Genomic DNA, 14,936 nt, shown 5'->3' on the forward strand with positions numbered 1-14,936 from the left:
TAAGTGCAAGTCCACATCATAAAAATTCTAATTCACCCTTTTTTGGGGTCAATTTGTATTTTTTTTTTTTTTTTTTTTTTTGAGACAGAGTCTTGTTCTGTCACCCAGGCTAGAGTATAGTGGTGCAATCTCTGCTCACTGCAGCCTCCACCTCTTGGGTTCAAGCATTTCTCCTGCCTCACTCAGCCTCCCGAGTAGCTGGGATTACAGACATGCGCCAACACGTCTGGCTAATTTTGTATTTTTAGTAGAGACAGGGTTTCACCATGTTGGCCAGGCTGGTCTCAAATGTTTGACCTCAGGTGATGCACCCGCCTCAGCCTCCCAAAGTATTGGGATTACAGGTGTGAGCCACTGCACCTGGCCAAATTTGTTTTTTTTTTAATATATATATATAAAGTAAGGTTTACAAATATGACCTAAATGAAAACCAGATAAAATTGACAATGGCAAATAATTACCAATTTTAAATGTGGCAAGAATAACAGCGACGGCACTAAAGGAGCTCAATAAAGCCTTGGGCTCTGGACTCAGATCTGTCTTTTAATAATTGGGGCACATTGGGCAAGTCACTAAACCTCAGTGAGGCACAGTTTTTCATTATTGCAAGGATGGAATGAAAGCTACAAAGCATTTTTCTGATTTTCCCTACACTTGAGAGTTGTATAGAAAACAAAGTGGATGAAATGTATGCAAAGAAATCAAAGTAGGTAAAACTGACATGAATTTGCACATTTGAAAAGTTCATCACTCCTTCATAAAATAGAAAGTTAGTCTCAGCTGCTGAACTGAAACTTCACGAGAGTGATTATCAGAGTAAAAGGACTTTTTAGTTCTTCGGTATTGAAACCCCTTTAAACAGGATGTAAGTTCTCCCTGCCTCATCAACAATGAATAGCACATGTGCTGTACAGTGTAAGCTAGAATGATATGCTTCTTAACTGCAGAAGTAGTCCCCTCAAAAGACAATGAGTTATATTTTGGAAGAAGTGAGACTTTGGAAAAAACACACCAACCTGAAAGCAGTGCATTAATTATTTTATTAATTTCTTCTTTTTACATTATGGGAAACATTCATCTATTTACAATGTTTTTGTTCACACACAACCTAGGTAAATAAGCCTATGAAATTCCAATTCATAAAGCCATAAAAATGTTCCCCACCCCTCCATCTGAAGGCTTTCAAATGAATCTTTTTTTTTCCAAACCAAAATAATTTTTAAAAATTACATTTGGGAATTCAGATATGCTAGTGATTTACATTCCAGTTATTTAAAATATGCATCTAGACATGTTTTAAAAAAGAAATGGTAAATTCACAAGGATAAGGCTTAAATGAAAGTGGTAATGCACAGTAAAACATTAAGGAAACATCTATAAATAACAGAAATATATTACAAATAAATTAGTTCTATTTACCATTTCAAATATTAAAAATCTTTAATCCATTTCTTCATCTCTCTTTACAAAAAGGTTATGTGAATTGTATGGAAACATCTGCAAAAAATATAATAAATACTTAATTTCTTTGAACGTTTTTGATGTGGGAGACAAACTTCTTTTGTAATCCCCCCCTCCCCAAGAAAATGCCCAACACCTTTATACCAAAGTTAAACAAAATAAGTAATTTTTCAGGGTACATACATTTTCCATTATGAACTAAAAAACATTTCTACAAATTACATCAAAAAGAACGATGTAACAAAGCTTATGCTCATGAGTGTCAGTTTCAGGGGTCAAGCAGCATTGTGTGGGGTCATGTCTAACATCAATAATTAGTTTTTTATAAAGTGTTTGTACAATTTAAATTGTATTTTCAAGGAAGGCAAAGGTCATGATGCCCTGTAGGCCTTGAGCTAAAAGATTTAAAATTCTTACCAAAAATAGCTTATGAATATACAAATACTGTTCACTTAGACAGGATAAATAGGCCTTCTCTTGTCTCTCTTTAAAATATCATGGGCTAAATTAGTTTCCAAAGAAAATATTGTAGGATGATCTTGAATCGTATTGGAAATCTATTTCTTAATCCAAATCTTAACTCTACCTCAGGGCACGGAGCTGTAATTGTGAGCATGGATCTTGGGATGAACGCTGCTTCTTTCATATTAATCGGTGAGTTCCAAGTCATTCTCAGTATTGAATGTGACCATAGGCTACCCAAGTGGCAGTTGGCCCTACTCGATGCAAGCTTTGTGTGACTTTTAATTGCTGCTACAAGGTAAAGAAAAGGTGTATTCTTTTTAAAACTAGCAAATACTTGAAGCTCAAACCTCTGTATGCTCCCATCTGACAAAGCACTCAAAGTGCTTTGTTCACCCTAGTTCAAAGTTGGTTGGTTGGTTTCAAAATAAGTGAGTAGCCCTTTTCTTGTAAACCACAGCAGTGAACATTTGTGCCCTGTTTATAAAGGTAGCTCAAAGCATCGATGGCTCTGAGAGGTAGCGAATTCTCTAGTGGTTTTAGAGTATGTCCGTGAAAATATTTGTTGCTAGAACCCATCACCTCTCTTAATTTCATAGGTAAAATTAAATTAGCACCTGGCTATGAAAGTGTATTTTAAAAAGCTTCTCTGGTGCAAGCATATTTGATGTATGTGTTTAAAAGTCTTTCGTTTTTAATTTCTAATGCTTTAGGATGTGAGCTGGACATAAAATGCCAGGGATACTTAAGATTGCCACGTCCTAAGTGTTTAAACTGCGACGAGTAAGGGCATTTAAAGACAACTTCAGCTAGACACCGATGCATACTGCCCATCAATCATGACTAAAAATCTAAATCAACACTCTCTGCCAAAAGCCTTGATTTCTTTCAGTGTTTATGAATCATGACTCCCCCCACCTCTTCATGGCTGTTGACCCTGGCAGGTCGAATTTCTTCTCTCACTACCTGGAACCTCAAGATGACAGTGCTAGCTCTTTTGAATGAGGCAGCATGTCTATTGGGGTCAAAATTTCCTTTAGCCATTTGACATAGGACAGAATCCTATGCTAGGTACTACTGGACTCTAGTAGTGAGAGGAGACGAAAGGAGAAAATATATCTGAAATATGAACTACTTGGGTTAAAATAGACGGATGTGTAGCATTCAAAGGGATGGCAGGAAAACCCAAACGCTTCTCTGAAAACAGCCTTGCTGCCATTTACAGCGCTTTACAAGCAGATATGTACTTATATATGTGGAATCAGGTAGGCCCACCTGGATGGACACTAACAAATTAATAGAACCGACACTTTCCCTTTAAAAACAGCCGCCACGACAACAGTATAAATATACACAGTACAATAAGAGTTGAGAAAACATTTCAGGTCTAGATTTTCTTAATAATAGGACAAAAAAATCCCTTAAGTAGTATCCTAAACCATCAGTGCCTCCTCTGCCTTGCTTCATGTTATTGCCTGTCAGAATAGATGAATTTCCCTGAAAGATCGAATTTACAATCTTCTGCTGATTGAAACATTTGAAGCTGTGATTGATGAAGTAACAGTGAGGCAGTTTGTGCAGCTGTGAGTGTGCAGGTGCCCCCAGCACCTGCAGATTTCGCTTCTCCCATCGTTGCTACACATCCAGGTCCCCCACCCCCAGGCCAGGCTTGGTCCCCTCTCTCTGTGTCCCTCATGGATTCCAGTGAGATGGTGTGATTTCTGAGGTTGTGAATAAAGTGCTCCATCTGCCTTTTAAAAAGAATAACCATTTAGGGGAAATAAAGGGAATCGGAGGCCTAGTTTCTTTCATGTGGAAGACGGTAAGTCCCAAAGGATCACCCTGTGATACTGGATTTCTGAAATACCCTATGGTTTTATATTGCTGAACAGACTAGCTCGAGAGAACTGAGGATGGCGGGTGACCTAAAGGCGTCACTTCTACACTGGTGGGTTTGGCTTTGCCCAGAAAATAAAGGGTTGGATCTCAGTACGAGGCAGGGTGACGGCATCAGGACAGGGGGCGAAGCTCGGTGAAGAAGATGGGCAAACGGGTTCGGGAAGTGGGGGGTTTCGGGGGGACTGGGGCGCGGCTCCTGCGAGATGGACAACTACACCACGACAGTGGAAGTCACTGAGCTCGGAAACAGACGGGCTCGGAGGGGAAGAGGGAGCCGGCAGAGGGGTGGCAGGGGGAGGGGGGACAGATACTTGGCGGCGGCAGCCGGGCTGCAGGGCGCTCAGAGCCGGGTCTGCGCCTCGGGGATGTAGATCTCGATGCTCTCGGCGCTCTCGGTGGCCGAGTTCTGGCGGACGGACGCGGCGCGCTTGGCGGCCATCAGGCGCTTGCGGGCCTCCTGGCGCTGCGAGCTCTCCAGCGAGCGCTCCCGGATCAGCGGCGCGGGGCCCTTCGCCGGCTTCTTTGGCACTGGAGGAGGGGCCCTTCTCTCCTGATCAAAGCAGAAGGTTCAGGACATTACACAGCTTCTCAGGACAAGCTTGGGAAAAACTGGGATAGGTCAGTAGTTAGAACACACATTTTTTACCTAGGGGTGGTTAGTTCTGATCTGCACACTGCATATCTACTTTTTTCTTCCTTATTCTGGCTTGGGTATTCAAAAGATGCAGGAAAAAAAAAAAAAAAAAAAAAAATCCCGGTAAGCTTAAGGCCCGGGGTAACGCTGGGTTGCAGAACTAGGTCTCTCCAAGGGAAGGAAGTGGGTATTGTAAAGGCCCCCTGCGGAAAGCCTGCTGCTCCCAGCACATTGAGTGTGGTTCTCTCTGGAGACTCCAAACTCCTCCTGGTGCCAGAGATGGGCCAGGAAGCAGCGGCTGCAGCAGCATCTTAGAACCCCTGCATCCCCTCTAAGGACGCAAGTCACCGGGTGCAAGCTTGGTTCAGAGCTTAAAAACATGTCCGCCCTGTCCCCGGCCCGTCCTCCCTCCCCTTCCCACCAAACCTAAATAACCAAAGGAGGAAGAAGAAATATCAGATTGTATTCTTTAGCTTTGTTGGTGCTACACCAGGTTAGACCCTTTTGCACACCACACACGAACACACAAGTAATATACAATATACAGGGTCACGGGAGAGGGAGGCCATTGATATTTCCTACACTCGAGAGCTCAGTTAGTTCCAAGGTGACTCTGACTAGGGACCTCGGGATAACTGTGGTGGCCCAGGAGGCAATTCCAATCACAGGGGCAGAAACTGTGCCATGAAAAGTTGACACAGGATGAAAGAGGTCATTCCTCTTATCAGCAGCAAACTATGAAACAGGCGGATATTTTCAATGCCACTGCAAAAACAAAAGACAGTCATCTCTTTGGCATTAAAAAAAAATGCAGCAGGAAAGAATGGCATCCAGACCACAAAGGATTTTTAGGGAAAGAAGGTTGAAGTTGTAGACTGTGAAAGGGTGCACATAAAACTGATGTTTTCATTTTGAATAAAATACCCTCCATTCTCATAAAACGAAGTGTGAACATTATCTTAAAATATAAATTCGGTGATTCTCCAAAGGGCACTCTTTGTGTCTTAACACCAATGCTCAACACAGCAATTCCTCCCTGCTTGCCAGGGCAAGTGCTTAGTTCAACTTCTCACCCTGGAGCTGCCCCACCGGCTGTCTAAGGTAGAGTCTGTGTGGCTTAAAAGAGAAAAAAGGAGAGCCTGGAGTGTAAACTATATTCTACCAAGTCTGATTATGCTTGTTCATTTTTCTCCTCAGGTTCATGGGGTGATGAAAAGCTCTGATCAAAGGCAAAGTCCATTAAAAAACTTAAAAATCAAGCTAACTAATGATTTACTATGTAAATATCAGTAGGTTACATATATCAATTCTTAGCATCACTTCTTTTAGACATTTTAAATCTTCATTGTGGAATAACTCAGTAGATATTTTTAGAAATATGAATACTGGATTTTTTAAGTCATTTTCCTTTTCTTATACATTTTGATTTTTTAAACAATTATTATTATTATTTTTATTTTTGAGAGAAGGTCTCGCTCTGTCACCCAGGCTGGAGTGCAGTGGCACAATCATGGCTCACTGCAGACTCAAACTCTCCGATTTCAAGCAGTCCTCCCACCTCAGCCTCCCAATAGCTGGCACTATAAGTGTGCACCGCCACGCCCAGCTAATTTTTGTATTTTTTGTAGAGATGGCATTTCACCATGTTGCCCAGGCTGGTCTTGAACTCCTGGACTCAAGTGATCCACCGTCTTGGCCTCCCAAAGTGCTGGGATTACAGACATGAGCCACCGCGCCCGGCCAACAATGATTATTAAAAAAATATATAATAAAAAATAAATGAATAAGAAATTAGATTGATTAGCTCTGGAAACTAAGTTACCAGTGTGTGTGCATTTGTAGTGTTTCCTTAAAATAAGACTGATTTAAAGCTGATCTAGCAGATAGTTTTAAACACAGATTCAAGAAAACTGGATGGGGTGCAGATGTTTGGCTTCCCAAGTGGGAGGCCACATGTACATCAACAGTACTTTCCACTTAACACTACAACCCCCATTTTGATGGTGACAGAATTGGAAATGGGGGACAGTGATGAGAGCATCACCCTCTTGTCACTTACAGATGGTCCCTTGGGACTGGATTTTTCCTGGGAGCCCACTGACCCCCAGAACCCTGAAAACATGATATGCGGCAGCAGAATGGATTAGATTGCTGTTAGCTCTCTGACGGGTGAGGGGACCTGAAAAGAACAGGGCCACCAGCATTTCAAGGGAACAGCCATTCAATTTTCAGATGTTGATTCTCTTGGAATTATTTGACCTGAGGCCATAGGAAAGCAAAGGGTTAAAAAAGTCACATTCGACATGCCAGCCTGGGGAGCTGGACGCTGGATACCTGTGTGAGCCTCGTGGAACACCATAATCAAACGTGAAAATTACAGTTGATTAATTAAAGTAAAAGAATTTAAGTCTTTATTTCTAAACTGTTGCATGAGGACCCAGGTGAGCAATATTCCCCAAGGCAAATCAACCAAAAACAAAACTCTTTTGAAAAAAAAAAAAAATCCCAACATTTATATAATTACTGTGAAACTTTATGGTATATATATTTTTAGACTTGAACAACAGTAATTTCTTTATTACTATATTTATGAAATGATTATCAAAGTCAGTTATTTTTCAGGGCATCCTATTTTTCTTGAAAACACATCCTAGGGGTGTAAGGAAGTTGAATTCTTGTTCTATGGATTCATGCACTGAAGATGTCATTTATTTTAGTTTAAAAAGCAAAATGGAGGCAGTTCCTTCCAGTGACTAAAATGGTTTAACTTAAAGTTTAATTAACAAAAAAGCCACATTCCCATTTTCCAATTCACAGAGACAGGTTTTTCTTTAAAAATATGCCTGAAACATATTACAGATAATATCCCAAATGATTACTATGTAAACATTGTCATTACAATGAAATTAATATGATATCAGCTCCATTTCACATTGTAAACAGCAGGACTGAATGCAGAAGCCTATTTAGACTGTCCAGTGTTTGTGCAGGTTTTTAAATGAACCATACAAAATCTACATTGTTCTACCTTCTTGTCAAGAGGATCCATCTGTTTCCAATTATTGGCCTTTAACTGATGAAGTTCATCAAATTTCATACTAATATTTTCTATGGACAACTGCAGCATGTCCCAAAACCCCGCCAAATCCTGGGAGGTGGGTCTTGGATGAGCATTAGGATTCTGCACAAGAGAAAGAAAAACATTCATGCTTTAGAGGCAATTCTTGACAAGCACAGGCCCAAAGAAGCATTTTCAAATATTTCAAACAACATAAGGAGGATGAGTTCCTTTTGGTTTTCAGACATGAGGTAAAAGTGAGGTTACAAATGGTAATTTTATACACTCATCCGTTTGAGTCAGTGATTTTAAAATGTCAAGGTTGTAAAACTCTTCTGTTGTGATACCACATCTATCAATTCAATATGGTATGGGGGAAGGGTCTAAACATATGAAAAATCCCAGAACGTGTGATCTACTGCAGGATGCATTTTAAAACACCATATTTAAATGAAAATGCCATTTTTGAAAAAAAAAAAACAGTATATTATTATTAGAGTTTGTATTCAACTACATGCCATACAGTTTATTCAGAGACTAAAATAAGATTAGTTTAAATATTCATGTCAAGTAAAACACTAGGGTAAACAAATGATTAGTAATAAAATATTGGATTTTCAAAGCACTATGTGTTTAATAATTAAGATGTTTAATAATAGGAAGTAATTTTATCATAGAAAGTAATTTTATCATATGACTGCTTTGACAAAATCGTTTGGAAATCCATTCATTTTAAATTGACCGTAAAATCATATAGCAAATGTGAGAACACATTATCTCTGCATACATATATCTACAAGTCTGTAACGACCCATTTGCTAAGTAATAGTAAACATTCTTTAGTGTTTCAGGATTGACTTTCTTTGCCCCATCCACATATCACGGATAACAGAATGTATAAACCTGAATTTATAGGCCCTAAGACAGAAAAAACACAGCTAGGAGACTGAAAATGTCATACTCTTTGCTAATCACTACCTGCAGCAGTAGCTAAAGGCATTCATGGTTAGATGGTAGCAGCCTCCAAATGTCAAGAGATCTTAGGGCCGGGCGCGGTGGCTCATGCCTGTAATCCCAGCACTTTGCGAGGCCCAGGTGGGCAGATCACAAGGTCAGGAGATCAAGACCATCCTGGCTAACATGGTGAAACCCTGTCTTTACTAAAAATACAAAAAATTATCTAGGCATGGTGGTGGGCGCCTGTAGTCCCAGCCACTCGGGAGGCTGAGGCAGGAGAATGGTGTGAACCCAGGAGGCGGAGCTTGCAGTGATTCGAGATCGTGCCACTGCACTCCAGCCTGGGTGACAGGGCAAGACTCTGTCTCAAAAAAAAAAAAAAAAAAAAGAGATCCTAACTAGTATCTGTTTTGGTGACCTCTTGGTATTCCAGGCAACTGGATAGACTGTGAAACTCCACATCCTATAATAACATGAGGCCAGTGTATGCTTTTAAAACTAACCCCTAATAAAACTGTTACCAGAATTTTGGAAAGTACAAGGTTGATGACCATCAAAATAATGGATTGGAAAGATGTTTTAAGTCCTTGGGTGCACCAATATTATTGGCCTACCTGAAAATAAAAATAAATGAAGGCTGGGTGTGGTGGCTCACACCTGTAATCCCAGCACTTTGGGAGGCCGAAGTGGGTGGAACACCTGAGGTCAGGAGTTCGAGACCAGCCTGACCAACATGACAAAACCTCATCTCTACTAAAAGTACAAAAATAGGCCAGGCACGATGGCATATGCCTGTAATCCCAGCTGCTCAGGAGGCTGAGGCAAGAGAATCTCTTGAACCTGGGAGGCGGAGGTTGCAGTGAGCCAAGGTTGTGCCATTGCACTCCAGCCTGGGTGACAAGAGTGACACTCTGTCTCAAAAATAAATAAATACATAAATAAATAGATAAATAGCTCTATTTATAAATGTATAGTTCCCAAAGTGCCCAAAAGTTCTAAAGTTCATGAGAAGAAATAAATTTTAAAGTTTGTAAGTGTTTGATTCATTATTAAAATCTATTCCAATGATGTCTGAATTAATGAAAGTGTTTCTCTGTAGTATTCTGATTTAGTAAACTCAAACCAAAAAAAGGATTTCTCAATATTTAGATTTCCAGAATAGACAGGTGCAAGCTTTGACCACGTGCCTGTGGTGTCAGCTACCCAGGAGGCGGAAGTGGGAGGATCGCTTGAGCCAGGGAGGTGGGAGGCTACAATGAGCCGCGATCGTACCACTACACACCTGCCTGGGCAACAGAGTGAGGCTGTCTCAAAAAAAGAAAGGAAAAGAGAAAAGAAAACACTGCAGTGTACCTACACTCTCTGATTCCACTGAACTATCATTTCGTACATTGATGTACTGAAACAATGTAGCCAGTAGGCCTGGTGACCTCAAGACTTCATTGATTTACAAAATATGGATAGTTTAGTTTTAGTTACCAATGAGGCCAATTAGATTGTAGGAACATCAAACTGTATTTAAAAGGCCCTTTGTCAAAGCTTGTATCTGTCTATTCTGAAAACCTAAATATTGAAAAACCTTTTTTTTTTTTTTAGTTTACTAAATCAGAATCCTACAGAGAAACCCTTTCATTAATTCAGACATCGTTAGAATAGATTTTAATACTGAATCAAACACTTACAAACTTTTTTTTTTTTTTTTTTTTTTGAGACGGAGTCTGGCTCTGTCGCCCAGGCTGGAGTGCGGTGGCCGGATCTCAGCTCACTGCAAGCTCCGCCTCCCGGGTTTACGCCATTCTCCTGCCTCAGCCTCCCGAGTAGCTGGGACTACAGGCGCCCGCCACCTCGCCCGGCTAGTTTTTTGTATTCTTTAGTAGAGACGGGGTTTCACCGTATTAGCCAGGGTGGTCTCGATCTCCTGACCTTGTGATCTGCCCGTCTCAGCCTCCCAAAGTGCTAGGATTACAGGCTTGAGCCACCGTGCCCAGCCACTTACAAACTTTAAAATTTATTTTTTAATGAACTTTACAACTATTAGGCACTTTGGGAACTATAAATTTATAAATATATCTATTTATTTATTTATTTTTGAGACAGAGCATCGCTCTTGTTGCCCAGGCTGAAGTGCAATGGCACAATCTCAGCTCACTGCAACCTCTGCCTCCCAGGCTCAAGTGACTCTCCTGTCTCAGCCTCCTGAGCGGCTGGGATGACAGGCATGCATCACCATGCTTGGCTAATTTTTGTGTTTTCTGTAGAGATGGGGGGTCTCACATTGTTGCTCAGGCTGGTCTTGAACTCCTGGCCACAAGATCCTCCTGCCTCGACCTCCCAAGTGCTGGGATTATAGGTACGAGCCACTCCGCCCTGCCGGTGTTTTCTTAAATGTATTTAACTCTGTATAATGGGCAATTTGTTCCCTTCTCATAAAGAATCTCTTTGCTCTCACATCATTAAGAAGACAGACAGAGAAACAGAGAGAAAGCGTTTAGTCTCAGCCATTCTCCAAATCAGTGAGTCGTGTGATATACCATGCACAACAGCGGCAGCTCACTCCTTAATCTAAGACAGACTGCCTTGGAGACCAGAGGTGGGGGCTGGAGGGGAGAGTGGGGAGGGTCAAGGGAGGCTGGAGTCCTTGGTTTACTTATGTTGGAAGAAGCCAACTTTTGTCTATTCATTCTAAGCCTGAGAGTCTAGTTCGTGATAATGAGTAAGTGTTTTCAAAATAGAGCTATGATTTTTCTCCTCAGAATAGGAACTCATCAAAGGAGGCTGGGTCTGGTTCTGACAAATTATGGTGCCACATTCATGCAGCTGTGGACCCAAGCAATGCTGCACCAGGCCACGGTGCCTCCTGGGGCAAAGGAGCATGGAGCTGAGTCCACTCCATGAGCAGGAGGAGTGAACTCACATCCTGGGTGGGATTTACAGGGATTGTGGTCGAATAGACTGGGATTTGAATCTTGGCTCTGCCTTTTACCATGGGGCTGTGGGCAAGTTTCTTAGTGTTTCCGTGCCCATTTTCCTCATTCGTAAACTGTCATTAAAATGTCACTATCAGGCCAGGTAAGGTGGCTCATGCCAGTAATTCCAGCACTTTGGGAGGCTGAGGCGGGAGGATCACAAGGTCAGGAGTTTGAGACCAGCCTGGCTAACATGGCGAAACCCCCTCTCTACTAAAAATATAAAAAATTAGCTGGGTGTGGTGGTGGGCACCTATAGTCCCAGCTATGCAGGAGGCTGAGGCAGGAGAATCGCTTGAACCCGGGAGGCAGAGGTTGCAACGAGCCGAGATCGCGCCACTGCACTCCCAGCCTGAGCAACAGAGTGAGACTCCTTCTTGAAAAAAAAAAAAAAAAAAAAAAGTCACTATCAACTCCATGTGTTCTTTTTGAGCATGTAACCAGACCAGGAATGTAAACGCTCTCAGCATGGTGTCAGGCACATGTCAGTCTCTTGACTTTTTTCTGGAGGGGCCTGGTTTGACCAGCATTGTGACTCTCTTCCCCCAGCGTGCCTCAGTCTACCTAAAATATGAGAAGCATATTTTACCACCTATGTCCTTGTAGTGGCCAAGAAATGTGAGCCCATAAGGAACTAGGAAATGTCAAAAGCTGGCTTTAACGAGGTTAACATTTTCTAGAAATCTGCACATTTTTGGACCTGGTGCAATGGCTCACACCTGTAATCCCTACACTTTGGGAGACCGAGGAGGGTGGATCACCTTAGGTCAGGAGTTCAAGACCAGCCTAGCCAACCTAGCCAACATGGTAAAACCCCATCTCTACTAAAAATACAAAAAATTAGCTGGGTGTGGTGGTGGGCGCCTGTAAACCCAGCTACTTGGGAGGTTGAGGCAGGAGAATAGCTTGAAGCAGGAGGTGGAGGTTGCAGTGAGCTGAGATTACGCCATTGCACTCCAGCCTGGGCAACAAGAGTGAAACTCTGGGCTGGGCGCGGTGGCCCACGCCTGTAATCCCAACACTTTGGGTGGCCAGGTGGGCGGATCACCTGAGGTCAGGAGTCTGAGACCGGCCTGACCAACATGGAGAAACCCTGTCTACTAAAAATACAAAATTGACTGGGCGTGGTGGCTCATGCCTGTAATCCCAGCTACTCAGAAGAGTGAGGCAGAAGAATCTCTTGAACCCAGGAGGCGGAGGTTGCAGTGAGCCGAGATCGCAGCATTCCACTCCAGCCTGGGCAACAAGAGTGAAACTCCGTCTCAAGAAAAAAAAAAAAAAAAAAAAAAAAAAAAAAAAAAGAAATCTGCAAATTTTTCAAAACTTTTGTCTGCAATTTCATCTTTAAAATTTGTACAATATTTACATTCTTCTTCATAATATAGTTGCTCATCATATATTTCTTTTAACAAGGTGTGTTGTGTTTCCCTGTATCGTGTACACATACACATTGACTTCCTCATATACCTATTCCTCATGTACATGTTTGAGCAATACGGCTTTATATAAGCTTTCTTATATTTAAAGCACAGAGAATCATGTTAATTGAGATCTGTGACACATTAGCAAGTTTGCAAATTAGCAGGAGTTCTGTACCTGGCCCATAGCTGAAGCTTGATAGAATATTTTTTGGACTGAATTCACTTATTAATACATTTACTAACAATAATGATCTCATAAACCAGAATAAATTTCTGAAAAATTGGAAGAGGGGTGAGTTTATTTTTTCTGAGAGAGAGGAAAATGAATTCTAAATGTGTGTGTATTAGGCAGGGAGTGGGAGGGTGTGGGAATAGCCCTAAAGAGAGATTACAAAAAGAAAAGAGGGATGGAGACTACCAACTTTTCCATACTTTATATTTTCTCTTGGTTGATCCCTGTCTACATAAATTTCTTACAGTCTGTATTTCTCCTTGTCAACAAGAAGTGGTTAAAACTCCAAAACTGGCCGGGTGCTGTGGCTCACACCTATAAATACCAGCATTTTGGGAGGCTGAGATGGGAGGATCACAAGGTCGGGAGTTTGAGACTATCCTGGCTAACACGGTGAAACCCCATCTCTACTAAAATAACAATAATACAAAAAATTAGCTGGACATGGTGGATGTGCCTGTAGTCCCAGCTACTTGGGGGGCTGAGGCAGGAGAATCGCTTGAACCTGGGAGGCAGAGGTTGCAGTGAGCCAAGATCACGCCATTGCACTCCAGCCTGGGCGACAGAGCGAGGCTCCATCTCAAAACAAAACAAAACAAAACAAAACAAAAACTCAAAAATCATGCCTGTCAATTGTTGGGGATAAAAGAAAAACAAAAACTTCTAAGATCATATTTTAAGTCATTTAGATTGCTAATAATTGTTTTCACTTGCCACAAGGTAAACAAGCTGTTTTTCATTTTCTTTGTTTTAGACCCAGCTGGACCAACAATTGAGCAATAAAAGCTATTCTTGCAGGGATTTATTTTACTTTATTTTATTTTTTTAGACGAAGTCTCACTCCGTTGCCCAAACTAGAGTGCAATGGCGCAATCTCAGCTCGCTGCAACCTCTGCCTCCTATGTTCAAGAGATTCTCTTCCCTCAGCCTCCCCAGTAGCTGGGATTACTGGCACCCGCCACCACACCCAGCTCATTTTTATATCTTTAGTAGAGACAGGGTTTCACCATCTTGGCCAGGCTGGTCTCGAACTCCTGACCCCAGGCGATCCGCCTGCCTTGGCCTCCCAAAGTGTTGGGATTACAGGCATGAGCCATTGCGCCCAGCCTGTTTTGCTTTGTTTTTGCATGTCCAAGAAGGATGAATTCTTCATCTGTCTCAAGGACATCAAATCTACACTTTGTAACATCCTTGACTTCTGGCTCTTGAATTAAAACAGAGAACTCAGATTAGGAAATAGTCATTGACTGCTATTTTAGAAAGAAAATCACTATGCAAAATGATTTTTTGGGGCAATATTATTTTTGAAATATCAAGCTGCTTCATATTTTGATAAGAACAATAAAATCAGAGATGCCATGTGAAAGCCAGGAAAATGGAAAATTTTCAGTTACAAAAAAAGCAGGAAATAGTTCTAACTTGATTGAATCTTTTCTTCTAAGACTATTGAAGTGAAAAATAAATATTTTAATTTTAAGACAATCAGGAAATAAGATTCATCAGACAATTCTCTGTTCCAAGTGAGAGACTCCAATGGACCTTGACTTGGTTCAAAATCAGTTTTACTTTAGTTGGGCCAGTCTTGGTAACATGTTCTCGTGGCACTAGCAGGGAAATTGTAGAAGGAGAGTGTTACCTACCAGGTTTTCTTCACACAGTTCTCTGAACTGGTAGAATTTCTGGGCCATGAGAAGCTGAGCACTGCCCACTGCGGTTCGGATTTTTCCTAGAACTGAAAAGAGCAAACATACGAGAAATGTACACATCTTGCTTCATTGTTGAGATTTAGTCTGGTGAAGCAAAGAGGAAGTTATGCTGTCATAATTAGGGAAAAAGGCACACACAC

At 41.5% G+C, this 14,936-nt stretch overlaps 1 protein-coding gene across 1 annotated transcript in view; it reads right to left on the reverse strand.

The window, feature by feature from the left end:
• Positions 1-1,021: 1,021 nt before the first annotated feature.
• Positions 1,022-14,936, reverse strand: part of DLGAP1 (DLG associated protein 1) — a 971,691-nt gene continuing 957,776 nt past the window's right edge. Inside the window, 3 exon segments of the mRNA XM_033178240.1 lie at positions 1,022-4,372; positions 7,485-7,637; positions 14,731-14,822. Coding sequence (XP_033034131.1) covers positions 4,163-4,372; positions 7,485-7,637; positions 14,731-14,822 — 455 coding nt within the window. The 3' untranslated portion in view covers positions 1,022-4,162.

This window comes from Trachypithecus francoisi, unplaced genomic scaffold (genome assembly GCF_009764315.1).
Source record: "Trachypithecus francoisi isolate TF-2019V2 unplaced genomic scaffold, Tfra_2.0 Lachesis_group19, whole genome shotgun sequence".
NCBI classification, from domain to species: Eukaryota; Metazoa; Chordata; class Mammalia; order Primates; family Cercopithecidae; genus Trachypithecus; species Trachypithecus francoisi.